Source organism: Oncorhynchus gorbuscha, linkage group LG19, assembly GCF_021184085.1.
Source record: "Oncorhynchus gorbuscha isolate QuinsamMale2020 ecotype Even-year linkage group LG19, OgorEven_v1.0, whole genome shotgun sequence".
Lineage (NCBI taxonomy): Eukaryota > Metazoa > Chordata > Actinopteri > Salmoniformes > Salmonidae > Oncorhynchus > Oncorhynchus gorbuscha.
Window position 1 is genome coordinate 31,347,422 of NC_060191.1, and position 27,009 is coordinate 31,374,430.

Sequence of the window (27,009 nt, forward strand, 5' to 3'; positions counted from 1 at the left end):
TGTGGCTGTGGTAACTAGTCCCAACCTCTACTAACTAGTTTACCATAATAAAGACAACTTGAGTGTCAAGATAGGACAAGGCTGGTAAGGATGGGTCAGTATGTTGCTACACATGATAACTAGTTATAACTAGCTAGCGTGCTGTTTTCAAGTGTGTTCACGCCATCCAGATGTCCACTGCGGATGATAACATCGTACTACTACTAGTAACTAGCTAGCTCGGTCGCTCAACAACACCACTCTGCACGTCCAGCTAACGTTAGCGAGCTAGCGTCATAACGGTTTGTTAGACAATACATTCATTTTCTTATCTTCTGTTAGCTAGCTATATCTGTTTGCTGAGTTTCGGTAGCCAAAGCAAACACTCACACACAGACAACGCCAAGACCGATACGATAGCTAGGGGCGTTATGTCCTGCCTGGCCTATTGCTAGCTTGTGAGTTTGCTAGTTTTGTAGTTAGCTAGCTTGATGTTTTGCTGCACAATATCTTACTATGGAGAACAACGGAGACCTGGACCTAAATTGCCATGCAACTGGGGACGTGCGACTTGATAAGGCTATTTACCAATGGATAACGTGGGATAAGGTCAGTGAGTCAACTGTCAGTGTCATCATCATAGTTAACGAACACTTTTTATTGACGATGTAACTTACTGACTTGGGTTGTCACTTGCCTGGTATGTCAGGTGCAAATGCCTTGTCCTTCAGATCGGTGGTCTTCTGAAATGTGTGTTTGTGTGTCTTTAATAGTGGCAGGTAGCCTAGCGGCTAAGAGCGTTGGGCCAGTATCTGTTTGGTTGCTGGTTCAAATCCCCATGCCGACTTGGTGAACAATCTGTCTGTGCCTTTGAGAAAGGCACCTAACCCTAAGTCGCTCTGCATGAATGCTAAATGACTAAAATGTAAAACATGTTATGGGGGGCAAGACCTATCCTGGTGCCAGATATGTTTGTGCTAACATTCCACTCCTTGTCATATGCCAAACTGTTTGGCATAATGACAAGGTGTGGAATATTAGCACAAATAAGTCTAGTATCCAGGCAACAATTTTACAAATTTTTCTTATTACCGTACTAATCGCAAAGTACAGAGCCCGGCTCATGCAGCCTCTACTCCACCCCAACACTTGCACTGGAGCCCTAGTTTAGAAAGGCCGTAAAAGCAATGGATATGGCTGACCCCCACTCTCTAAATGTCAGACTTCATAACCTTACTTGGACTGTCGGATCCATTAAGGAGCTGTAAGGGCCCAGATCTATGTCTGTTTAGATTTAAGAGGATATTCTTATATTCTGAGGATATTTAAATGCAGATTGAACAGACAAGATTAGGCTACTTTTAGCAACAGCAAGATTATCTTTTTGGTCAGTTCCAGTGTAGCTCAACCATAATGCTGAAGCAGTTGGTATTGTGTATATTTGACTCAATCTGCAAGCAGTTTTAAATTAAGTGGTGTGCAACTGTGTTGAGTAATGATGTCAGTAAGTGAGTGCTGAATGTGAAGCTAATATATTTTTGGGATGTTCTTTCCCATTCAGAATCCACAGACCAGAGCTCAGATAGAGGCCCTTTTGCTGGATGGGCAAGTTGAGGAGCTGAGGCGTAGGCTCTGCTCCAGGATGGCGTTTGGGACGGCAGGGCTGAGGGCAGCCATGGGTGCAGGCTTTGCCCTCATTAATGATCTGACCATCATCCAGTCCACACAGGTTAATAATAGTTTCCTTCTATGAGCAAACTATTCTGGCACAGGTTATGTTAAAGGTATAGACTCACTCAGCTATTATGACATCGTGTACAGCGGAACAACTTCCTGTTTACAGATCTCAACAACAACAACATTGGCTCAGTTCTTCGGTGGCAGTAAATCATCAACCTTGGGTTTATACCTTGTCAGACTATACATACACTCCAGCACAATACTATGCACCTTTTCAATTTGTTTATTAACTGCCAATAACCTCATTTAAGTAGAAGACTACCAAGTAGAAATGTACTTTTAAAATGGAGATAGCCCACAATGGCGCTTTGTATCATTGAGGAGATTCAATTAACCTTGGGTAGGTGTGTTTTGCACTGGGTGAAAGTTGATTCTATTCCATTTTGAACCGGGCTGCCTACTGGGCATGAGCAGGGTGCCCCGTTCAAAGCCCACGGCAAAGTTGGCTCAAAACGAAAGTGACGTAATTAAGCACGTGGAGTAATAACTACCATTGTGTTTTTCACATGCAAAAGTGATTGCTTTTGATGAAAATGCTTTATCTGCCTTCCCAAAGAAAACTAGTTTGAAAATTCAAATTTATATTTTATGGAAAAGATATGTTGTATGTTTCTGGACAATGCACCATGCTGCCTTGTTGACAACATGACCAAGCGGCGCAGATTATGGTTTGATTTGAGAAGGGCGCTCCTCCCTCACCGCTTTTGCCTGTTCACGTCACGGGCCATGGACTCAGCACAATCCAATCTGGCCCTTGCAAAAATAGGTGTTCTCTCTTTTCCATCTGTATGGAAACAGCCAATAGTGGCAGCCCTGACAGATTTGAAGGTTGTTGTTGCAGTTGTCTGTAAGCAGGTAGGCATTCCGCTGTGTATGATGTCATATTGCTGATTTTACCTTTTAATTAAGCACAATGCTGTCCAGTGAGTCGGCATAATATATCAATCACAGGTTATTGTAAAACCACTATTTCAATGTTTTAAAATAAACGTGTTAGGCGTAACAGTGGTTTCTATATATTGGTATCAGCCATTTAAGGTTAACCATTAATGAGATCAATGACTTTAGCATTGAAATATGGTGGTGGAGTCTCTACCTCCCAACAGTTTTTAGATATATAGTTAAGGTTTATATTGAATTGTACACATTTGGGGCAAAAAGCTGAATTGTAACATGCATAGGCCTATGTAATTCAATTAAATTTAAAAAATATGAATGTAGAATACAAGATTACATTTAAGCAGTGTCAAAGGCATTGGGCTGTTGTAGTATATACACGGACATATACAAACATTAAAAACACTTGCTCTTTCCACGGCAGACTGACCAGGTGAATGTTATGATCCTTTATTGATGTCACTTGTTAAATCTACTTCAGTCAGTGTAGATAAGGGGAGGAGACAGGTTAAAGAAGGATTTTTAAGCTTTAAGGTATGGAGTTTGTATGTATGTATGCCATTCAGAGGGTGAATAGGCAATTACAAATTGAGGCTGTTCTGAGGGCGAAAGGGGCGAAAACAATATTAATGTTTGGTATAATCAGTGTATATATACCGTATATACATCAAGTGTAAAAAAAAACATTAAGGACACCTTCCTAATATTCAGTTGCACCCCCTTTTGCCTTCAGAACAGCCTCAAATCATTGCAGCTTTCAATGGCCCATGTTGCTTCCCACAGTTGTCAAGTTGGCTGAATGTCCTTTGGGTGTTGGATCATTATTGATACACATGGGAAGCTATTGAGCGTGAAAAACCCAGCAGCGGTGCTGTTTTGGACACAAACGGGTGCACCTGGCACCTACTACCATATCCTTTTCAAAGGCACTTAAATATTTTGTCTTGCCCATTCACCCTCTGAGAATGGCAAACCCGACACAATCCATGTCTCAAGGCTTAAAAATCCTTCTTTAACCTGTCTCCTCCCCTAAATCTACACTGATTTTGAAGAGGAGTTTACAGGTGAAATCAATAATGGATCATAGCTTTCACCTGGTCAGTCTGTCATGGAAAGAGCAGGTGTTCCTAATGGGTTTTTTTTAACGCTCGGTGTGTACAGTTGAAGTCGGAAGTTTACATACACCTTAGCCAAATACATTTAAACTCAGTTTTTCACAATCCCTGACATTTAATCCTAGTAAAAATTCCCTGTCTTGGGTCAGTTAGGATCACCACTTAATTTTTTAAGAATGTGAAATGTCAGAATAATAGTAGAGCAAATGTTTTATTTCAGATTTGATTTCTTTCATCACATTCACAGTGGGTCAGAAGTTTACATACACTCAATTAGTATTTGGTAGCATTGCCTTTTAAATTGTTTAACTTGGGTCAAATGTTTCGGGAAGCCTTCCACAAGCTTCCCACAATAAGTTGGGTGACTTTTATCCCATTCCTCCTGACAGAGCTGGTGTAACTGAGGCAGGTTTGTAGGCCTCCTTGCTCACACATGCTTTTTCAGTTCTGCCCACAAAATGTTCTATAGGATTGAGGTCAGGGATTTGTGATGGCCACTCCAATAGCTTGACTTTGTTGTCCTTAATTTTGCCATAACTTTGGAAGTATGCTTGGAGTCAGTGTCCATTTGGAAGATCCAATTGTGACCAAGCTTGAACTTCCGGCGCCGACAGAGATGGCCGCCTTGCTTCGCGTTCCTAGGAAACGATGCAGTTTTTTGTTTTTTTACGTGTTATTTCTTACATTAGTACCCCAGGTCATCTTAGGTTTCATTACATACAGTTGAGAAGAACTACTGAATATAAGATCAGCGTCAACTCACCATCAGTACGACCAAGAATATGATTTTCGCGACGCGGATCCTGTGTTCTGCCTTTCAACCAGGACAACGGAATGGATCCCATGCGGCGACCCAAAAAAACGACTCCGTAAAAGAGGGAAACGAGGCGGTCTTCTGGTCAGACTCCGGAGACGGGCACATCGTGCACCACTCCCTAGCATTCTTCTCGCCAATGTCCAGTCTCTTGACAACAAGGTTGATGAAATCCGAGCACGGGTAGCATTCCAGAGGGACATCAGAGACTGTAACGTTCTTTGTTTCACGGAAACATGGCTCACTGGAGAGACGCTATCGGAGGCAGTGCAGCCAGCGGGTTTCTCCACGCATCGCGCCGACAGAAACAAACATCTTTCTGGTAAGAAGAGGGGCGGGGGCGTATGCCTTATGGCTAACAAGATGTGGTGTGATCAAAGAAACATACAAAAACTCATCCTTCTGTTCACCTGATTTAGAATTCCTCACAATCAAATGTCGACCGCATTATCTACCAAGAGAATTCTCTTCGATTATAATCACAGCCGTATATATTCCCCCCCCCAAGCAGACACATCGATGGCTCTGAACGAACTTTATTTGACTCTTTGCAAACTGAAATCCATACATCCTGAGGCTGCATTCATTGTAGCTGGGGATTTTAACAAGGCTAATCTGAAAACAAGACTCCCTAAATTGTATCAGCATATCGATTGCGCAACCAGGGCCGGAAAAACCTTGGATCATTGTTACTCTAACTTCCGCGACGCATATAAGGCCCTGCCCCGCCCTCCTTTCGGAAAAGCTAACCACGACTCCATTTTGTTGATCCCTGCCTACAGACAGAAACTAAGACGGGAGGCTCCCACACTGAGGTCTGTCCAACGCTGGTCTAACCAAGCTGATTCCACACTCCAAGACTGATTCCATCACAGGGACTGGGATATGTTTCGTATTGCGTCAGATAACAACATTGACGAATACGCTGATTCGGTGTGCGAGTTCATTAGAACGTGCGTTGAAGATGTCGTTCCCATAGCAACGATTAAAACATTCCCTAACCAGAAACCATGGATTGATGGCAGCATCCGCGTGAAACTGAAAGCGTGAACCACTGCTTTTAATCAGGGCAAGGTGACTGGTAACATGACCGAATACAAACAGTGCAGCTATTCCCTCCGCAAGGCTACCAAACAAGCTAAGCGTCAGTATAGAGACAAAGTAGAATCTCAATTCAATGGCTCAGACACAAGGTATGTGGCAGGGTCTACAGTCAATCACGGACTACAAGAAGAAAACCAGCCCAGTCACGGACCAGGATGTCTTGCTCCCAGGCAGACTAATGAACTTTTTTGCCCGCTTTGAGGACAATACAGTGCCACTGACACGGCCTGCAACGAAAACATGCGGACTCTCCTTCGCTGCAGCCGAGGAGAGTAAAACATTTAAACTTGTTAACCCTCGCAAGGCTGCAGGCCCAGACGGCATCCCCAGCCGCGCCCTCAGAGCATGCGCAGACCAGCTGGCCGGTGTGTTTACGGACATATTCAATCAATCCCTATACCAGTCTGCTGAGGTCTTGGCTGATTTGTTTTGATTTTCCCATGATGTCAAGCAAAGAGGCACTGAGTTTGAAGGTAGGCCTTGAAATATATACACAGGTACACCTCCAATTGACTCAAATGATGTCAATTAGCCTATCAGAAGCTTCTAAAGCCATGACATATTTTTCTGGAATTTCCCAAGCTTTTTAAAGGTACAGTAAACTTAGTGTATTTAAATTTCTGACCCACTGGAATTGTGATACAGTGAAATAATCATGCACAAAGTAGATAACTTCTTGCGTCGAGCCATCCCGGATCCGGTATCGTGACTACAGCCTCAAGCTCATTACCATAACGCAACGTTAACTATTCATGAAAATCGCAAATGAAATGAAATTAATCTATTTGCTCTCAAGCTTAGCCTTTTGTTAACAACACTGTCATCTCAGATGTTCAAAATATGCTTCTCAACCATTGCAAAACAAGCATTTGTGTAACAGTATTGATGGCTAATGTACCATTTAGCGTTAGCATTCAGCATGCAACATTTTCCACAAAAACCATAAAATCATTCAAATAAAATCATTTACCGTTGAAAAACTTTGTTCCGTTTTTACAAAAAATATTATTTGTGTCGACTAATCGCTCCGTTTTGTTCATCACGTTTGGGTAAGGAAAAAAAAAGTAATTAAAACGCGAACTTTTTTCCAAATTAACTCCATAATATCGACAGAAACATGGCAAACGATGTTTAGAATCAATCCTCAAGGTATTTTTCACATATCTATCGATGATAAAATCCATCGTGGTAGTTTACTTTCAATTCTGAAGAAATGGAATGCGCATGGACATACAGATTACGCACACAGGACACCGGGCGGGACACCAGGTAAATGTAGTCTCTTATGGTGAATCTTCCAATGATATGCCTACAAACACGTCACAATGCTGCAGACACCTCGGGGAATTGACAGAGAGCGCAGGCTCATTCCTGGCGCATTCACAGCCATATAAGGAGACATTGGAACACAGCGCCTTCAGAATCCGGGGCATTTCCTGTATGAAACTTCATCTTGGTTTCACCTGTTGCATTAGTTCTGGGGCACGCAGAGACGTCAGAGTTGTGTCTTTACAAGGCTGTCAAATCCATGCATAGTCGAGCATCTTTTCGTGACAAAATATTGCACTTAAAACGGGCACATCTTTTTATCCAATAATGACACAGCGCCGCCATAGGTTCAAGAGGTTAACCGACTTGCCAAAACTATAGTTTGTTAACAAGACATTTGTGGAGTGGTTGAAAACTAGTTTTAATGACTTCAACAGTATGTACCGTACAGTGTTTCCCCTCTGACTTTTTTCAGCAGCAGTAATGTTGCAAGGTATACCGAAACGTTGGTACTTTTTCAATACTAGAACATGAAAACGGTTCAGAAAACGGAACATCTTGGTCATGTTCTGTTATAATCTCTACCCGGCACAGCCAGAAGAGGACTGGCCACCCCACATAGCCCGGTTCCTCTCTAGGTTTCTTCCTAGGTTTTGGCCTTTCTAGGGAGTTTTTCCTAGCCACCGTGCTTTTACACCTGCATTGTTTGCTGTTTGGGGTTTTAGGCTGGGTTTCTGTACAGCACTTTGAGATATCAGCTGATGTACGAAGGGCTATATAAATAAATTTGATTTGATTTTGATTTCAGTCCTAGAATTTTTGTTAGTTTCAGTAGTTCTGTTAAATCTGTCTCACTGATCAGCGCAGCCAAGGTCTTCTATAGCGTTACTCATTGCTAACCTGAACTGGGAGTCTGGGCTGCATAATTTTAGCTTCCCACTCATGCTACACAGAAGTTAACACACTTGAATAATGTGACACGGCATGTAGAAATGTTAAAACTGTTAATTGTTCACGAATTGTTCACGATACAATGCCCATACAGGCTAGAACACTTTACAGTGCAAGATGATACCAGTAGCTTCCAGCTTTGTAGGCTAACTTTCCTTGTTAGCTTACAGCTGAAGCTAACATCAATTCAAAACCCTACTACTTTGTTTGTGATTGTGCTATAATGCAAAATATGTGTTCCAAGCTGTTTGCCACTAAAAACATTTCATTCACTTATTCAGTCAAAGATGATCTATTTGCCTGAGCAAACTGTGTTTGTGTGTGTGTGCGTGTGTGTGTGTGTTGTGAGTAGGGCTGGTTGCATCCATCTTGCCTCATGAATGTCATTACTTGTTAGAGACAGCAAGTACTTTTATGCAAATGTTGTTGATCAGTACAGCAAAATAAGCCCCAAATGGAAGGGAAATAGATTGTTAGTTCTCTTTAGCCCCATGAAATCAGCCAGAACATGCTCAATAACTCAGTGCATGCACACAATCCTATTGAATACACATTCACCAGTATTGTTAATAAGCCTAGGCTAAAAATTGGTTTATAAATAGAGATTTACCATTCAAATAAATTATTGGTAAAAACAAAGTTATATTGATTTTATCATTGTATAATTAATTAATTAATTAATGCATAAATGGCTGTCACTCAAAAATGGCCGTAAAATTTTTGGAATACAATTATATTGAACTCATGAGATGCCCAACGATTGACCAGAGCAGTAGTGAAGTATCTGTCTAGATCAAGTGCCATTCTGTGACTTTGGCTAATATTTAAAAAAAAATGTTTTGCTGGGGTATCATTTGAGTATCGTGATGTTATTGAGTATAGTGATACCAAACCTGGTATCGAAGTCAAAATTCTGGTATCGTAACAAACTGACTGTCTCATGGAGCACAGCACACATAGTCTAACAACCCACCTACCTACCAGAGTTTCCCTTACCTTCTTTTCAAAGTGAAAACATGAAGGTTAATAGAAAATAAGAATTTAAAAGAGCTATAGACATGGCCTCATCGTTCCATTCTTTTCCCACTCCTCCTCACTGCAGGGTATGTACAAATACCTGGCCAGGTCTTTCCCCGACTTCGGTAGCCGTGGCATAGTGGTTGGATACGACACGCGAGCGCAGGAGGCCAGTGGTTGCAACAGTGAACGGTACTATACTATACCTCCTCCTTTCTCCTCTGCAGATCATACCACCACTTGCAAACATGTATAACTGGCTACATATTAGATAGTCTGATTTAATGTAAATGGATAAAAACTGTCTGTAAATATCAGTGGGCCTTTTAGTTATCTAATAACTCCTAATATAATGATGATTGTGGCTTTGGGTTGCTCTGTCAACAGTGCAGGGTGTGGGTGTGATAAAGTGTATTAGGAGGTCACATTCCGTCCTGAAGTTGTGTGATGGCAAAATAGTTGTGAATACAGATGTGCTGAGGGAGAACATTTATTGCATTCTTAGCCCACTGTTAACTGCACAAATGTCTAGAGACTAAATAATACTAGTAAATAGATGTTGTGTTGTAGGCTATTTCCCAGTTGACACGCGGGGAACCACAAACTAGAGTTTTAGAATATTAGAGAGTTTGGCGCGGCAGGTAGCCTAGAGGTTAGAGAGGTGGTAACTATATAATAGGTTAACATGTTTCAATGCCAAGAGCATTATGAATGAAACGGAACAATAGTGAAGCTGCTTTACTAAAATATGACTACTCTAGAATGAGTGACCTAAAGCAACTTTAACTCTTTGGCTTTGTTCACACACATTAAATCAGTGACCACAACACTAGTGCAGTACTCAACCATAGCTTACTGCTATGACTATAAAAATAAATATCTTGATCGAAAATTGGTCAATTCTCCATGAAAAAATATTATTTCCGTCCAACTACTACGATTGAAGCTAGATCTACTCAGGGTTTTCTTAAGATAACCAGCTTCAGTTAGCTTCACATTACAGATCAGGCTTCATCTGCACTATGACGGTGGACATGGCTCGTCCATCTGCCGCTAAACTCTAGCAGGCTTGTAACTGTGCATGCATGTCGCACGTGGCTAGTGGAACACCAAACTTTTCATTTGGACAATGCTGAACATCAATCCATGGGCGAGTCATTACCACATTTTCATTTGTGCCGAAAGCAAAGTTATCTTGCAAATTCAGCAGGCTATGGTGTGAAATAGGCATATTGAAGTGCCATATTTATTTTATTACTTATCATAATGCCATCTTTGGTGTGCTTTTCAATGCACAAGCACCTTTTTCCCACTATTATTGATACAATAATTTTATTAAGTCATACAAGTTTTACTGTGCGTGAAGTTTCAAATGCATTCTGTCATTACTAAACATGTAATGAGATAGGTATTTTAACATGACTATTTTTGAACACACAAAAAAAACATTTGATTATCAAAATATTATATATAAGGGGATGATGACGCAATCTTTGGGAGAGGGAGGGAATCTGATTTCATTGGTCCTCAAACTCGCTGTTCAGACACTTCATTATGGATGAATGGAGTTAGCCCTGAGTTAGTCTGCCCGGGGAGCAGGTTAGTTCTGAAGGATTAATTGTCATCGAAATTGACCTATCTAAAAGGTGAGCCACTTTTGTGGTACGGGTTATCCCGAGTTGATCTCAGAGTTGACCAAAGTTACCTCGCTAACTCCTCAAACTACATACAGCACACAGTAAAGCAACAACAAGAAAATGACAATGGACTATTTAGTATTATTCTTCTAAAGAAATTATGTTCTCTTTTTTATTCCACAGACTTGCCCGGTTGACTGCAGCTGTGATGCTTTGTAAAGATATTCCTGTGTTTCTTTTCTCCACATATGTCCCAACTCCCTTTGTGGTAAGATCAAATATATTGAATTGAACTATTTCATTCAAATTAAAGCCTGGGCACTTTATCCCTCCTTGGACAATCACTTGTTTCTTGGTTGCTTACCAATTAGTTTCCTATATACTGGTGATGTCATATACGAAGGGCCAGGTGATTTACCTGGCCATGTGACCTGACCAGACCAGGAAGAAGTCTATGCCTTAGTTATAATGGTTTTTAATGGCCAGATTGTGTCTTCAGGAAAAACCTCTGGACGTACTTATATGGCTATACAGCTGGTAAAGTCAAAGTCTCAGCCCTTTCAGAATAGGCTAAGAATTACATTAATTTAGTTCCCAAGGCCTTGCTGTTTTGTGATCTCTCCTAGCCATATGCTGTAAAGAGGCTGGGCGCTGCAGCTGGTGTGATGGTCACTGCCTCTCACAACCCTAAAGAGGACAATGGATACAAGGTATCAGACTTCTGCTTTTCATCTTACCAGGGTCACTTGAGTCAAGGCATGAAGCGTACAGCATCTAGAATCCTTGTTGAACTAAAAGCTTTTAACACTGCATTTTGTAGGGGACTGTATGCTATTTATCATACAAGAAAAAAAAAATCCTTTTATTCCTGGTGTTTTATTACTAGCTAATGATATCCTAAGGCAGGGTTTACAAACTCTGTCTTTGGGGCCCCACCCAGGTGCACATTTAGTTTGTTTCCATAGCACTACACAGTTGATTCAAATAATCAAAGCTTGATGATGAGTTGATTATTTGGATCAGCTGTGTAGTGGTAGGGCAGAAAAACTAAACGTGCACCCAGGGGGGTCCCGAGGACCGAGTTTGGGAAACCCTGTCCTAAGGGGAGGTTGAATTAGGTATACCATACAATGTTAAGATATTAAGCTGTGCATGAGCATTTGGTACAGTGTCTTGCTTTTCTTTTGAAGGTTTACTGGCACAATGGAGCTCAGATCTCTTCTCCTAACGACAAGGAGATCCTGAAGTGCATTGAAGAGAGCTCAGAGCCATGGAGCGAGTCCTGGAACGAGAGTTTGGCAGACAACAGTCCACTGAGGAGCGATCCACTGAGGGAGATATCCAAAAAGTATATGGAGGACCTCAGCTCTGTTTGTTTCCACAGGTACCAATTCACAGTGCTAGGAATCTGTACTTTAGAAAGTGATCACAAGTAGTTAATGCTGATTTATTCACAGTGGCGTGTGCTGCCTTTAAGAATTGGATATTAGGTCAATATTAGGTCAATTGGATACTAGGTAAAGTCCCCCCTTATCTCAGCTCGCTGGTCACCATAGCAGCACCCACCTGTAGCACGCGCTCCATCAGGTATATCTCTCTGGTCACCCCCAAAACCAATTCTTCCTTTGGCCGCCTCTCCTTCCAGTTCTCTGCTGCCAATGACTGGAACAACCTACAAAAATCTCTGAAACTGGAAACACTTATCTCCCTCACTAGCTTTAAGCACCAGCTGTTAGAGCAGCTCACAGATTACTGCACCTGTACATAGCCCATCTATAATTTAGCCCAAACAACTACCTCTTTCCCTACTGTATTTATTTATTTAGCTCCTTTGCTCCTTTGCACCCCACCCCCTATTTCTACTTTGCACATTCTTCCACTGCAAATCAACCAATCCAGTGTTTTACTTGCAATATTGTATTTACTTCGCCACCATGGCCTTTTTTGCCTTTGCCTCCCTTATCTCACCTCACTTGCTCACATTGTATATAGCCTTATTTTTCTACTGTATTATTGACTGTATGTGTGTTTTACTCCATGTGTAACTCTGTTTTGTTGTATGTGTCAAACTGCTTTGCTTTATCTTGGCCAGGTCACAATTGTAAATGAGAACTTGTTCTCAACTTGCCTACCTGGTTAAATAAAGGTGAAATAAATCAAAAATAAAATTAATTCAGAAAATTATGATTTAGGATTTAATTGGGAGCCGTCAAACACATTTATTATGAAGCAGGGAGCTGGCAAACACCCTCACACTGGCTGTGAACGTGTTGTAGTTATCACAGATGTTTATTTTAATTACCCCCAATCACCTTTCCATATTCAATTTGTTGAATTGTTTGAATTCTGAGTCAGAAAAATTTAATTTTCTCAGTGTCCTCAATGAATTTTGCAGCAAACACAATTCATATTTGTTGAATAAAAAACATGCATACATATGTTTTTACTTGCTTGATTCTCAGAGAACTCAACACCAAGTCCCCGTTGAAGTTCGTGCACTCGTCCTTTCACGGAGTAGGGCATGACTACGTCCAGCAGGCTTTCCGGGCATTTGGGTTCCCCCCTCCTATCCCTGTGCCAGAACAGAAAGATCCTGATCCAAACTTCTCCACTGTCAGCTGTCCAAATCCAGAGGAAGGAGAGTCTGTTTTGGTGAGGAAATATTCAATCAATTCACCTAACTTTTCAGTGCTATCTGTGTAACAGATTTGCTGCACTAGATGCACAATTCTCGCTGTGTGTGAATTGTAGTCAATGCAGCCTACTACTCGGGTCATGCGAGCAGCACGTGAAGGAAGTGTTAATGCGGCAGTCTCGTTCGTGTCTCTGTAGCATAAAATGACTGTATTTTTTTTCTACAAATTGGTGTGCATCTCACTCCCGTGAATATAAAGTGGCTTGTGCGTCCTCCATGATTGTTTTTTAAATATTTTGGTGTTGTAGGAGCTCTCCCTTCGCCTTGCTGAGAGAGAGAATGCCACGATTGTCATGGCAACTGATCCAGATGCAGATCGGTTGGCTGTTGCAGAGCAATCTGACAGGTAAAATACCTGATACAAATGTAGCCTACTCTCTTAAAATATAATTATAATACTAATTACTGGACCACAAGCTATTACTGATATGCACAGATCTAATGTCATTTTGTTCAAAGGCCAAGAGCTTTTCCTGACCATGTGATCTGCTAGTGAGAACTCTTGGGCCCTGGTTGTTAGCTACAACATGGTTTTCCTGCTGAGATGACAACTCTTGACCTTAGCTTTGTCGTCCTGTTCTGTCTAGGTGCCGATGGAAAGTTTTCACAGGTAATGAACTTGCAGCTCTGCTGGGCTGGTGGATGCTGTTCAATTGGAAGGAGACTCACCCAGACCCGGCTGATAGGGAGAGGATGTACATGCTGGCCACCACCGTATCCTCCAAGATCCTCAAGGCCTTTGCACGGATAGAGGGCTTCCATTTTGAAGTACGTAATTTTTCCTCCTCCGGGTGAATGAAGCATGGTTGGAGGTCGAGCAATATACACCCTTAGCTTTCAGACTTAATTAATCTGGTTGCATTGCCTGCAGTCACGATAGTAGCATGAGAGCCCTCTGCCAGGTGCTCAAAAACCTCACCTCTGAAACCAAACGGTTGCAGAGGGATAACTGGACTCAAAATCTGTCTCCAGCAGGTGGCGTTTTGTGTGGGTTTTTTTTCACTCACCAAGCGAGGCGTTTTTGTATGGAGGTCATTGTAACGGCTTACTTGCTATGCGAGGCTTATTTAATCAAATAGAAGTTTCGTAATGCTTACGTTGTTACGAGTGTACTGATATAATTAAGGACATGTGACATCCCGTCAACTTTGATTTTAAAAAAACAACTGAAAAAGAAAAACAACAACTTCTGAAAAAAAAAAAAAACTTCTGTTGTTCAGACGTGCCTGTTGTTCAGACGTGTACCTGCCCTCTTGTTGGCTTGAATGGTCCCACCTGATCTTGCTGACTACATTTTTTAAGAAATGTATTTTTATTCAGTGTCTGGTCTAAAGGTCGACCCATTATGTTTTTTCAACGGCGATACTGATACCGATTATTGGAGGACCAAAAAATCCGATACCGATTAATCTGCCTTTTTTTGTGTGTGTGTAATAATGACAATTACAACAATACTGAATGAACACTTATTTTAACTTAATATAATACATCAATTTAGCCTCAAGTAAATAATGAAACATGTTCAATTTGGTTTAAATAATGCAAAAACAAAGTGTTGGAGAAGAAAGTAAAAGTGCAATATGTGCCATGTAAGAAAGCTAACATTTCAGTTCCCTGCTCAGAACATGAGAACATATGAAAGCTGGTGGTTCCTTTTAACATGAGTCTTCAATATTCCCAGGTAAGAAGTTTTAGGTTGTAGTTATTATAGGAATTATAGGACTATTTCCCTCTATACCATTTTTATTTCATTAACCTTTGACTATTGGATGTTCTTATAGGCACTTTAGTATTGCCAGTGTAACAGTATAGCTTCCGTCCCTCTCCTCGCTCCTCCCTGGGCTTGAACCAGCAACACAACAACAATTAGCGCACGCTAACTAGCTAGCCATTTCACTTCGGTTACACCAGCCTCATCTCGGGAGTTGATAGGCTTGAAGTCATAAACAGCGCAACGCTTGACGCACAATGAAGAGCTTCTGGCAAAACACACGAAAGTGCTGTTTGAATTCATGTTTACGCGCCTGCTTCTGCCTACCACCGCTCAGTCAGATACTTGTATGCTTGTATGCTCAGTCAGATTATATGCTACGCAGGACACGCTAGATAATATCTAGTAATATCATCAACCATGTGTAGTTAACATGTGATTATGAAATCGCCCAAAAATACCGATTTCCGATTGTTATGAAAACTTGAAATCGGCACTAATTAATCGGCCATTCTGATTAATCGGTCGACCTCTAGTCTGGTCAATATAATATAGAATCTGTGACAGAAGCAAACAGGTGGAAATGGAGTGGGACCTACCTGAATTTGTCCAATAAACACTTGTTTACATTTTTCTACATTGTGCCCTAAGAATGCACCCCTGTTCACTCTGTTTCAGGAAACATTGCCTGGTTTCAAATGGATCGGAAAGAAAATACACGAGTTGGCAAAAACGGGGAATGAAGTGATCTTCGCCTTTGAGGAGTCTATAGGTTAACAAATCTCTTTCAGTTCTTACAACATTTGCTTTGTCATTTATGGTGAAAGCAATTTGAAACTTTGAATATAAAGTCATGGTGGTGGTATCCACTATTGCAAACAATTAATGATCAATCCTGAACATAATATAAGGCTTTATAAAATGATTTTGAGTTGATCAACCAATTTGCCTATTTGTTACATTTCAAGGTATCTTTAATGCATATTATAGAAAACAATTCAATTTAATTGAGAATATGATGTGAAAATGTTTCAATTTGCAGTTGTACCAAATGGGTTGATCAGTATACTGTTTACCTGAGGTACAGGCAGGCTGCTAAAGGAGGGAGAGCTGCAGTGACCATTGGACTAGTATTTCATAAATATGCCCTGAAATGTTTTTTTGTTTTGTCTGGTGTGTTTCAGGATTCCTGTGCGGCAGCATGGTCCCAGATAAGGATGGAGTGAGTGCAGCTGTGGTTGTGGCTGAGATGGCCTCTTATCTTTACAACAAGAACCTGACCCTTCATCAGCAGCTAGAGAACATCTTTGAAATGTAGGTGTCATTCCAGTTTCCTCCTATACCCCACGTTCTGGTTTACTGAGTTTATTTGGTATCACTTTACATTAAGTGCCCTAAAATCGCTGTATCTACATGGTAATTAGTTCACTGGAATAACTAGGTAGTAGGTACACATTGTCACAACTGTGATACTATAACCGACTACCTGACTATGTAACTTAGTGTTAAATGGAATACCTAAACTTTGGGCACTCTTTTGATACAAGAACATTTCTGGATAAGAGCGTCTGCTAAATGACTTAAATGTAAATGTAAATGTAAATGTAAAAATGGTTCGGTAGTAGAATTTTTGTTACTTTCAGTACTTCTATCAAATGTGTCTCGCAATGTATACTGACTGAGCGGATCATGTCTGTCTAGTAATTTGTGCAATATTTCTCAATGGAACAGTAGTAGGATAAGCTACTTGATCTTGCACATGCAACGCTGAGTAAGCTAACCAAGCGCAAGCCACTTTTGAGAAGTTAGGAGCGCAGGATAAGATGGAGATATATATATATATATATAACACACAGTGGGAAGAATTACCTGGACTTCTACATAAATTAGTCATAAAATTTGATCTGATCTTCATCTTAGTCACAAAAGAGAAACACAGTGTGCTTCAACTAATAACACACAAATTATTGTATTTTTCTTGTCTATATTGAATACACAGTTTAGGTTGGAAGAAGTTTGTGAACCCCTAGGCTAATGACTTTTCCAAAAGCTAATTGGAGTCAGAAGTTCGCTAACCTGTAGTCAAATCAATGAGATGCGATTGGAGATGTTGGTTAGAGCTGCCCTGCCCTGTAAAAAAACACTCACAAAATTTGAGTTTGCTATTCACAAGAATCATTGCCTGATGTGACCCATGCCTCAAACAAAAGAGATCTCAGAAGACCTACGATTACAAATTGTTGACTTGCATAAAAGCTGGTAAAGGTTACAAAAGTATCTCTAAAAGCCTTGATGTTCATCAGTCCAAGGTAAGACAAGTTGTCTATAAATGGAGAAAGTTCAGCACTGTTGCTACTCTCCCTAGGAGGGGCCGTCCTGCAAAGATGACTACAAAATGCTCAATGAGGTTAAGAAGAATCCTAGAATGTCAGCTAAAGAATTACAGAAATCTCTGGAACATGCTAACATCTCTGTTGACGAGTCTACAATACATAAAACATTCAACATTGGGGGACACTACAGAAGAAGTCACTGCTGCCCAAAGAAAACATTGCTGCACGTCTGAAGTTCGCAAAAGAGCACCTGGATGTTCCACAGCACTTCTGGCAAAATATTCTGTGGACAGAAGTTGAGTTGTTTTGAAGGAACACACAATACTATGTGTGGATAAAAAAGGCACAGCATACCAACATCAAAACCTCATCCCAACTGTAAAGTATGGTGGAGGGAGCATCATGGTTTGGGGCTGCCTCAGGGCCTAGACGGCTTGCTATCATCAACAGAAAAATTAGGGTTGGGAATTCCCAAATTTATCAAGACATTTTGCAGGAAAATGTTAAGCAATTTGTCCGCCATTTGAAGCTCAACATAAGGTGGGTGATGCAACAGGACAACGATCCAAAACCCAGAAGTAAATCAAGAACATAATGGCTTCAACAGAACACTCCTGGAGTGGCCCAGTCAGTCCTGACCTCAATCTGATTGAGATGCTGTGGCATGACCTCGAGAGCGGTTCACACCAGACATCCTAAGATTATTGCTGAACTGAAACAATTTTGTAAAGATGAATGGTCCAAAATTCCTCCGGACCATTGTGCAGGTCTGATCCGCAACTACAGAAAAAGTTTGGTTGAGGTTATTGCTGCCAAAGGATGGTCAACCAGTTATTAAATCCAAGAGTTCACATACTTTTCCCACCCTACACTGTGAATGTTTACACGGTGTGTTCAATAAAGACATGAAAACGTATAATTGTTTGTGTGTTATTAGTTTAAGCAGACTATGTTTGTCTATTGTTGTGACTTAGAGGAAGATCAAATCCAATTTTATGACCAATTTATGCAGAAATCCAGGTAATTCCAAAGGGTTCACATACTTTTTCTTGCGTGTGTGTGTGCAGTTGAAGTCGGGAGTTTACATACACCTTAGCCAAATACATTTAAACTCAGTTTTTCACAATTCCTGACATTTAATCCTATTAAAAATTATCTGTCTTAGGGCAGCTAGGATCACCACTTTATTTTAAGAATGTTAAATGTCGGAATAATAGTGTAGAGTGATTCCTTTCAGCTTTTATTTATTTCATCACATTCACAGTGCGTCAGAAGTTTACATACACACAATTAGTATTTGGTAGCGTTGCCTTTAACTTTATTGTTTAACTTGGGTCAAACGTTTCGGGTAGCCTTCCACAAGCGTCCCACAATGAGTTGGGTGAATTTTTGCCCATTCCGCCTGACAGAGCTGGTGTAACTGAGTCAGGTTTGTAGGGCTCCTTGCTCGCACACGCTTTTTCAGTTCTGCCCACAAAATGTTCTATAGGATTGAGGTCAGGGCTTTGTGATGGCCGCTCCAACCTTGACTCTGTTGTCCTTAAGCCATTTTGCCACAACTTTGGAAGTATGCTTGGGGTCCATTTGGAAGACCCATCTGCGACCAAGCTTTAATTTCCTGACTGATGTCTTGAGATGTTGCTTTAATATATCCACATAATGTTCCTTTCTCATGATGTCGGGGATGTCAGTGCACCAGTCCCTCCTGCAGCAAAGCACCCCCACAACATGATGCTGCCACCCCCGTGCTTCACATTTGGGGTGGTGTTCTTCTGCTTGCAAGCCTCCCATTTACATTTACATTTAAGTCATTTAGCAGACGCTCTTATCCAGAGCGACTTACAAATTGGTGCATTCACCTTATGACATCCAGTGGAACAGCCACTTTACAATAGTGCATCTAAATCTTTTAAGGGGGGGGTGAGAAGGATTACTTTATCCTATCCTAGGTATTCCTTAAGAGGTGGGGTTTCAGGTGTCTCCGGAAGGTGGTGATTGACTCCGCTGTCCTGGTGTCGTGAGGGAGTTTGTTCCACTATTGGGGGGCCAGAGCAGCGAACAGTTTTGACTGGGCTGAGCGGGAACTGTACTTCCTCAGTGGTAGGGAGGCGAGCAGGCCAGAGGTGGATGAACGCAGTGCCCTTATTTGGGTGTAGGGCCTGATCAGAGCCTGGAGGTACTGAGGTGCCGTTCCCCTCACAGCTCCGTAGGCAAGCACCATGGTCTTGTAGCGGATGCGAGCTTCAACTGGAAGCCAGTGGAGAGAGTGGAGGAGCGGGGTGACGTGAGAGAACTTGGGAAGGTTGAACACCAGACGGGCTGCGGCGTTCTGGATGAGTTGTAGGGGTTTAATGGCACAGGCAGGGAGCCCAGCCAACAGCGAGTTGCAGTAATCCAGACGGGAGATGACAAGTGCCTGGATTAGGACCTGCGCCGCTTCCTGTGTGAGACAGGGTCGTACTCTGCGGATGTTGTAGAGCATGAACCTCCAGGAACGGGCCACCGCCTTGATGTTAGTTGAGAACGACAGGGTGTTGTCCAGGATCACGCCAAGGTTCTTAGCGCTCTGGGAGGAGGACACAATGGAGTTGTCAACCGTGATGGCGAGATCATGGAACGGGCAGTCCTTCCCCGGGAGGAAGAGCAGCTCCGTCTTGCCGAGGTTCAGCTTGAGGTGGTGATCCGTCATCCACACTGATATGTCTGCCAGACATGCAGAGATGCGATTCGCCACCTGGTCATCAGAAGGGGGAAAGGAGAAGATTAATTGTGTGTCGTCTGCATAGCAATGATAGGAGAGACCATGTGAGGTTATGACAGAGCCAAGTGACTTGGTGTATAGCGAGAATAGGAGAGGGCCTAGAACAGAGCCCTGGGGGACACCAGTGGTGAGAGCGCGTGGTGAGGAGACAGATTCTCGCCACGCCACCTGGTAGGAGCGACCTGTCAGGTAGGACGCAATCCAAGCGTGGGCCGCGCCGGAGATGCCCAACTCGGAGAGGGTGGAGAGGAGGATCTGATGGTTCACAGTATCGAAGGCAGCCAATAGGTCTAGAAGGATGAGAGCAGAGGAGAGAGTTAGCTTTAGCAGTGCGGAGCGCCTCCGTGATACAGAGAAGAGCAGTCTCAGTTGAATGACTAGTCTTGAAACCTGACTGATTTTGATCAAGAAGGTCATTCTGAGAGAGATAGCGGGAGAGCTGGCCAAGGACGGCACGTTCAAGAGTTTTGGAGAGAAAAGAAAGAAGGCATACTGGTCTGTAGTTGTTGACATCGGAGGGATCGAGTGTAGGATTTTTCAGAAGGGGTGCAACTGTCGCTCTCTTGAAGACGGAAGGGACGTAGCCAGCGGTCAGGGATGAGTTGATGAGCGAGGTGAGGTAAGGGAGAAGGTCTCCGGCAATGGTCTGGAGAAGAGCGGAGGGGATAGGGTCAAGCGGGCAGGTTGTTGGGCGGCCGGCCGTCACAAGACGCGAGATTTCATCTGGAGAGAGGGGGGAGAAAGAGGTCAGAGCACAGGGTAGGGCAGTGTGAGCAGAACCAGCGGTGTCGTTTGACTTAGCAAACGAGGATCGGATGTCGTCGACCTTCTTTTCAAAATGGTTGACGAAGTCATCTGCAGAGAGGGAGGAGGGGGGGGGATTCAGGAGGGAGGAGAAGGTGGCAAAGAGCTTCCTAGGGTTAGAGGCAGATGCTTGGAATTTAGAGTGGTAGAAAGTGGCTTTAGCAGCAGAGACAGAGGAGGAAAATGTAGAGAGGAGGGAGTGAAAGGATGACAGGTCCGCAGGGAGGCGAGTTTTCCTCCATTTCCGCTCGGCTGCCCGGAGCCCTGTTCCTCCCCCTTTTTTCTCCAAACATAACTATGGTCATTATGGCCAAACAGTTCTATTTTTGTTTCATCTGACCAGAGGACATTTCTCCTAAAAGTGTAATCTTTGTTCCCATGTGCAGTTGCAAACCGTAGTCTTTTTTTATGGTGGTTTTGGAGCAGTGGCTTCCTTGCTGAGTGGCCTTTCAGGTTATGTCAATATAGGACTTTTTTTACTTTGGATATAGATACTTTTTTACCTGTTTCCTCCAGCATCTTCACAAGGTCCTTTGCTGTTATTCTGGGATTGATTTGCACTTTTCTCACCAAAGTACGTTCATCTCTAGATACTGAACGGGTCTCCTTCCTGAGCGGTATGGCGGCTGTGTGGTCCCATGGTGTTTATACTTGCGTAATATTGTTTGTACAGATGAACGTGGTACCTTCAGGCTTTTGGAAATTGCTCACAAGGATGAACCAGACTTGTGGAGGTCTAAATGTATTTTCCTGAGGTCTTGGCTGATTTCTTTTGATTTTCCCATGATGTCAAGCAAAGAGGCACTGAGTTTTAAGGTAGGCCTTGAAATATATCTGCAGGTACACATCCAATTGACTCAAATGATGTCAATTAGCCTATCAGAAGCTTCTAAAGCCATGATATATATATATATATATATATATATATATATATATTAGGGCTTCTGCCAACAAAATGGGTAACAAACAGTAAAATCAGGCACCCCATAGTAGAATAGTTTACCTATCTACCTAGTCGGCTTGTTGTGCGTTCTAATGCGAGAAATTCCTCTCGCGGCACATTCAAGTTGCAAGTGCAAAAGGCAGAGAACCATGCATTCTTATAAGCAGTCAATGCACAACATTTCTCAATGCAATTGCTGGAAAACACTTCCATCGCTACCTAATTTCAGTGCAAACTGCACTATTTTGAAAGGGTATATCAGCAGTTAGTGCTCTGCAATTCAAACTGACTGCATAGGGTAAGACCAGGTCTAAATGAAACAAAGGGTCAATTGTAACTGGTAGGCACTACGTTATATTCACTGTTTATGCAATTTTTTGGGAGACATTAAAGTCCTCATTACGTTGCTAACTAGTAACATCATGTTTAGAGTTTGGGATCTAGCTAATGATTAGCCCAATGGGGTATGGATATGGGAAACTCCATGCTTCAGCCTATTTATTATCAGTTTGGCTACAGATGATAATGATTATTGCTAATAGCACACCAACCTGATTTTAATATGGATCATGTATTGGCTATAATCCAATATGTTATTGGGTTTATTTCTGGGGAAATGAGGACGGACCTTCTCACAGTTGTTCTTCCTGCTTTCATTTTTTGCCTTGGTATCATTTTGCTGTCTAGTATCATAATACCTAATCTGGTAAAATTCTGGTATCGCAACAACACTAACTACCATAGAAATATATACACTATATATACAAAAGTATGTAGACAGCCCTTCAAATAAGTGGTTTTGGCTATTTCGGCTATTGGCTATTTTTGGCTATTTCAGCCACACAGAATCGAGCATACAGCTATGCAATCTACATAGACAAACATTAGCTGTTGAATAGCCTTACTGAAGAGCTCAGTGACTTTCAACATGGCACCGTCATAAGCTTGTCAACTTTCTGCCCTCCTAAAGCTGCCCCGGTCAACTGTAAGTGCTGTTATTGTAAAGTGGAAACACATAGGAGCAAGAACGGTTAAGCCACGAAGTGGTAGGCCACACAAGCTCACAGAACGGGACCACTGAGTGCTGAATAGCGCAGGACATAAAAATGTTCAGTCCTTTGTTGCAACACTCACTACCGAGTTCCAAACTGCTTCTGAAAGCAACATCAGACACAATAACTGTTTGTCGGGAGCATCATTAAATGGGTTTCGATGGCAGAGCAGCCGCACACAAGCCCAAGATCACCATGCGCAATGCCAAGCGTCGGCTGGAGTGGTGTAAAGCTCGCCGCCATTGGACTCCAGAGCAGTGGAAACTTGTTCTCTGGAGTTATGAATCACACTTCACCATCTGGCAGTACGACGGACTAATCTGTGTTTGGGCGGATGCCAGGAGAATGCTGCCTGCTCAAATGCATAGTGCCTGTAAAGTTTGGTGGGGGAATAATGGTCTGGGGCTGTTTTTCATAGTTCGGGCTAGGGAAATCTTAACGCTTAAGCATACAATGACATTCCAGATGATTCTGTGCTTCCAACTTTGTGGCAACAGTTTCGGCAAGACCCTTTCCTGTTTCAGCATGACAATGCCCCCGTGCACAAAGCAAGGTCCATATAGAAATTGTTTGTCGAGATCGCTGTGTAGGAACTTGACTGGCCTGCACAGAGCCCTTACCTCAACCCCATCAAACACCTTTGGGATGAATTGGAAGCTGACTGCGAGCCAGGCCAAATCGCCCAACATCAGTGCCCGACCTCACTAAGGATCTTGTGGCTGAATGGAAGCATGCCCCCGTAGCAATATTCCAACATTTCGTGGAAAGCCTCCCCAGAAGAATGGAGACTGTTACAGCAACAAAGGGAGGACCAACTCCATATGAATACCCATGATTTTGGAATGAGATGTTCGACGAGCAGGTGTCCACATACTTTTAGTGTAGTTTCTGATAAATTAAGGTTTGTTGTGTTTTTGCAGCATAAAGTTGGCCGTTTTTATTTCAGCTTCCCTTTATTGATTTACCATAAATATCCATTGTCTCCCTCTTCTCCAGTCAAATGCTAATATCCTTTTACTGTTGTTGTCCTTCAGTTACGGTTATCACATTTCCACAACGTCATATGTCATCTGCCACGACCCCACTACTGTCAAGAGAATATTCACACGTCTTCGGAACTTTGAGGGCGAGAACACTTACCCCAGATCCTCGGGTGGACACAGCATTGTGGACGTGAGAGATGTGACTACAGGATATGATAGTAGTCAACCTGACAAATTTTGCGTAAGTGTAATGTTGTGGTTTATTTTGATTTATTTCATACATTAGTGTGCTTGCAGAATGAGTAGTTTAATTGAATTGGGTTTTGAACATTGAGAACATAATAATTCTCGTAACAGTGTAATGTTGTGGTTTATTTTAATTTTAGTTCATACATTAGTGTACTTCAAATTGAATGGTTCATAATGAGAGGTATAGGTAAAAACTCCCATCCTCTCTCAGGTGCTACCTATGACAAAGAGCAGCCAAATGATCACCTTCACTCTGCAGAATGGGATCGTGGCCACACTAAGGACCAGTGGCACAGAGCCAAAGATTAAGTTCTACACAGAATTCTGTGCACCACCCGGAAAAAGGTTTGTGTTGAGTCTAACGGCGCCCCCTTCTACTAGCAATGACACACTGGAGGACCAGCTAGGGCTAGCTACAGTGTTACGGAATAGTTCCAAAAGCACCAGTATAGTTTCAGTATTTTAGTGGCAGAGATGGTAGGAAAAAGTGTGTTGGACCTGGTTTAAGCTATAGTGTAAGACGAATGGCTGCACATTTGGGGCAATTAAGGTAAAGCCAAGCCATAGATAGACGAGCTAGCATTGTAAAAATGTTTTGCATTTTAAAATGGTTTTTATTTTGGCTTTCAGTGACATCTCAAGTCTTGAGGAGGAACTTAAGAAAGTAACAGATACTCTCGTCGAGGAGTTTCTGGAGCCTGATAAGAACAACTTGATTCGCCGATCAATCTAGTTGGGCTTTTCATCTCTATACAGATGCATCGGTCGTATTGTTGTACTATCCTGCTTATGTTCTATTAATGTTTTTCCTAACTGTGAAACCAAAATGTACTTCAGACTATTGCTTGTCTGGGTTTTTTCATTTGGTGTGCAAGGTGGGTTACGTGGATTAATATGCAGGAGTAGAATTTGTAAACCAGAATCTGTTTTTGTCACATGAGGATTTTCCATTTATCTCAAATAAGTAGCCTAAGGTATACACCAGGACAGTCTGTGCCGTTCCATGAGACAAAATCGCAATGAGGTGAGATGACATGCAGCCCCCAGACAAGGTTTACTCATGAAAATGCCTCTTCTCCATTGTAGTGCACATACCCATACCAGTCATTTTGTTCCTAGTAGGCTGTGCTAATAGGCACACCTAATAGATGTGTATGTGGTATATGAACAGTACCTCTCACTTGTCGCATGCTGCTTCTAATCTATGTACAGTTGATAAACTGTACCCAAAGGCTAAGTATTGTAAGGTATGACATTGCACATGTACGTAATGGAAATGCCACTCCTGCCTCCCCATCTGTTACATTGCATCAGTGAGCGTTACAGCTTCAATCATTTCATAGTCTTAACACCTGTGCTCTGTAAGTACCCATATCAAAATGGTAATCCAGAAAGGAAGAAATACACTACGTGGCCAAAAGTATGTGGACACCCCTTAAAATGTGTGGATTTGGCTATTTCTGCCACACCCGTTGCTGACAGGTGTATAAAGTGGAGCACACAGCCATGCAATCTCCATAGACAAATATTGGCAGTAGAATGGCCCATACTGAAGAGTGTCGGCTAGAGTGGTGTAAAGCTCGCCGCCATTGGACTCTGGAGCAGTGGAAACACATTCTCTGGAGTCATGAATCACACTTCACCATCTGGCAGTGTGACGAACAAATCTGGGTTTGGCGGCTACCAGCAGAAAGCTCCCTGCCTAAGTTTAGTGGTGGAGGAATAATGGTTGGGGGGCTGTTTTTCATGGTTCGGGTTAGGCCCCTTAGTTCCAGTGCATTATTAGCCCTATGTTCACCTGAATGCCAAAGTCTGTTTATTTGTTGCTTTCTTGCTAAACAAGTCACCTGTTATGCACATTTTGTCATTTCAATTTTGACATTTATTTTTTTCCTCATTTAGGAGACTTCGTAGTCACAGCAATTTGTTTTAACTACTGTGTTATTTTTTTGAAAGGGGAATTCACATATAACACATTTATGTATTAGACCAACAATTGTAATTGTAACCCTTAAATTTAAAAAATGTAGTGCCGTGGAATTCCAAAGTCTTTACTGCAACTGTCATTTTGAAAATGACCATGTTAGTCATTTTTTTGTTTCAGGTAAAAACAAATCATATGAAATGTTTTACTATGTCTGTAAAATGTTGTGCAGATGAGTAGTTGACTACCTTGAATTTCAAAATATTAGCTTGTATGTATTGTCAACCTAAAAAGGATGAAAGTTGTATTACTTAAAGGAAAACTCTACCCCAAAACTATAATTGTATTTGTTTAATTTGTCCATTGTTGATATGTTGCATGTCATCAATTAAATTGGACTAATGAAACAAACTCAAATAAAATCTAATTTTATTTGTCACATGCACCGAATGCTTAAATGTTCCTTTCAGCAAATGTTTGTAAAACAATTGTTGTCCAATATTTATTTAATTTTTTAATTTTTATTATGTAACTGTTTTACTCTGTTCTCCAGACCCACCTAAACTTAAATTATTTAATTTGACTACATTATATATATTTTTATGCAACACATTTAGCCAATGCCTGTAATACCAATGATTCAATACCATAACCTGTACGAATTAATATTGTACATATTTAAGATATCGGATAGCAATCCCAAAGTAAAGACATTCTATTGAATTGTCAGAATATGAATATAGAGCATATATTTTCAATTGTATCTAGGAGGATAAGAAAAATGCTTGAAATTTTTGGTGAGATGAAATGTTAGTTCAATGTTCAAGACTTCTGTTAAGTATTTGTTTCTTGTTTCTGAAATTATACCAGGATTCCAATCCAAATGTGTACATTGACACATCTCCTTGTTACATGCGTATGCTTGTTATTCCACCAATAAACTCTGGTTTGCCTAAAAAGTAGTTGTGATCCATTTATTCTGAGGAACACTAAAGAACCTTCCTGCTAACACTAAAAAGGGGCATGATTTA

General features: G+C 41.7%; 1 protein-coding gene across 4 annotated transcripts; it reads left to right on the plus strand.

The window, feature by feature from the left end:
- On the plus strand, positions 1-25,589 carry pgm2l1 (phosphoglucomutase 2-like 1). Of its 4 annotated transcripts, none has more exons than XM_046315471.1 (14): positions 1-588; positions 1,541-1,708; positions 8,972-9,078; positions 10,707-10,791; positions 11,150-11,233; positions 11,714-11,907; positions 12,986-13,175; positions 13,467-13,564; positions 13,806-13,986; positions 15,608-15,701; positions 16,114-16,243; positions 23,857-24,046; positions 24,266-24,399; positions 24,685-25,589. In XM_046315471.1, the coding sequence occupies exons 1-14, from the start codon at positions 496-498 to the stop codon at positions 24,785-24,787; spliced, it is 1,851 nt and encodes a 616-aa protein (XP_046171427.1). In that variant the 5' UTR covers positions 1-495; the 3' UTR covers positions 24,788-25,589. The 4 variants fall into 4 exon arrangements, with proteins under 4 accessions (XP_046171427.1, XP_046171428.1, XP_046171430.1 ...); XM_046315472.1 differs by having other exon boundaries at positions 1-281; XM_046315474.1 differs by having other exon boundaries at positions 3-84.
- Positions 25,590-27,009: the final 1,420 nt, after the last annotated feature.

What these genes read in the sequence shown, in the direction of transcription:
- pgm2l1 (XM_046315471.1), top strand. Translation starts at nt 496, where the DNA reads ATGGAGAACAACGGAGACCTGGACCTAAATTGCCATGCAACTGGGGAC. An exon ending in AGCTCTGTTTGTTTCCACAG is followed by an intron (nt 11,908 to 12,985) that starts GTACCAATTCAC and finishes CTTGATTCTCAG; the next exon opens with AGAACTCAACACCAAGTCCC. An exon ending in CGCCTTTGAGGAGTCTATAG is followed by an intron (nt 15,702 to 16,113) that starts GTTAACAAATCT and finishes GGTGTGTTTCAG; the next exon opens with GATTCCTGTGCGGCAGCATG.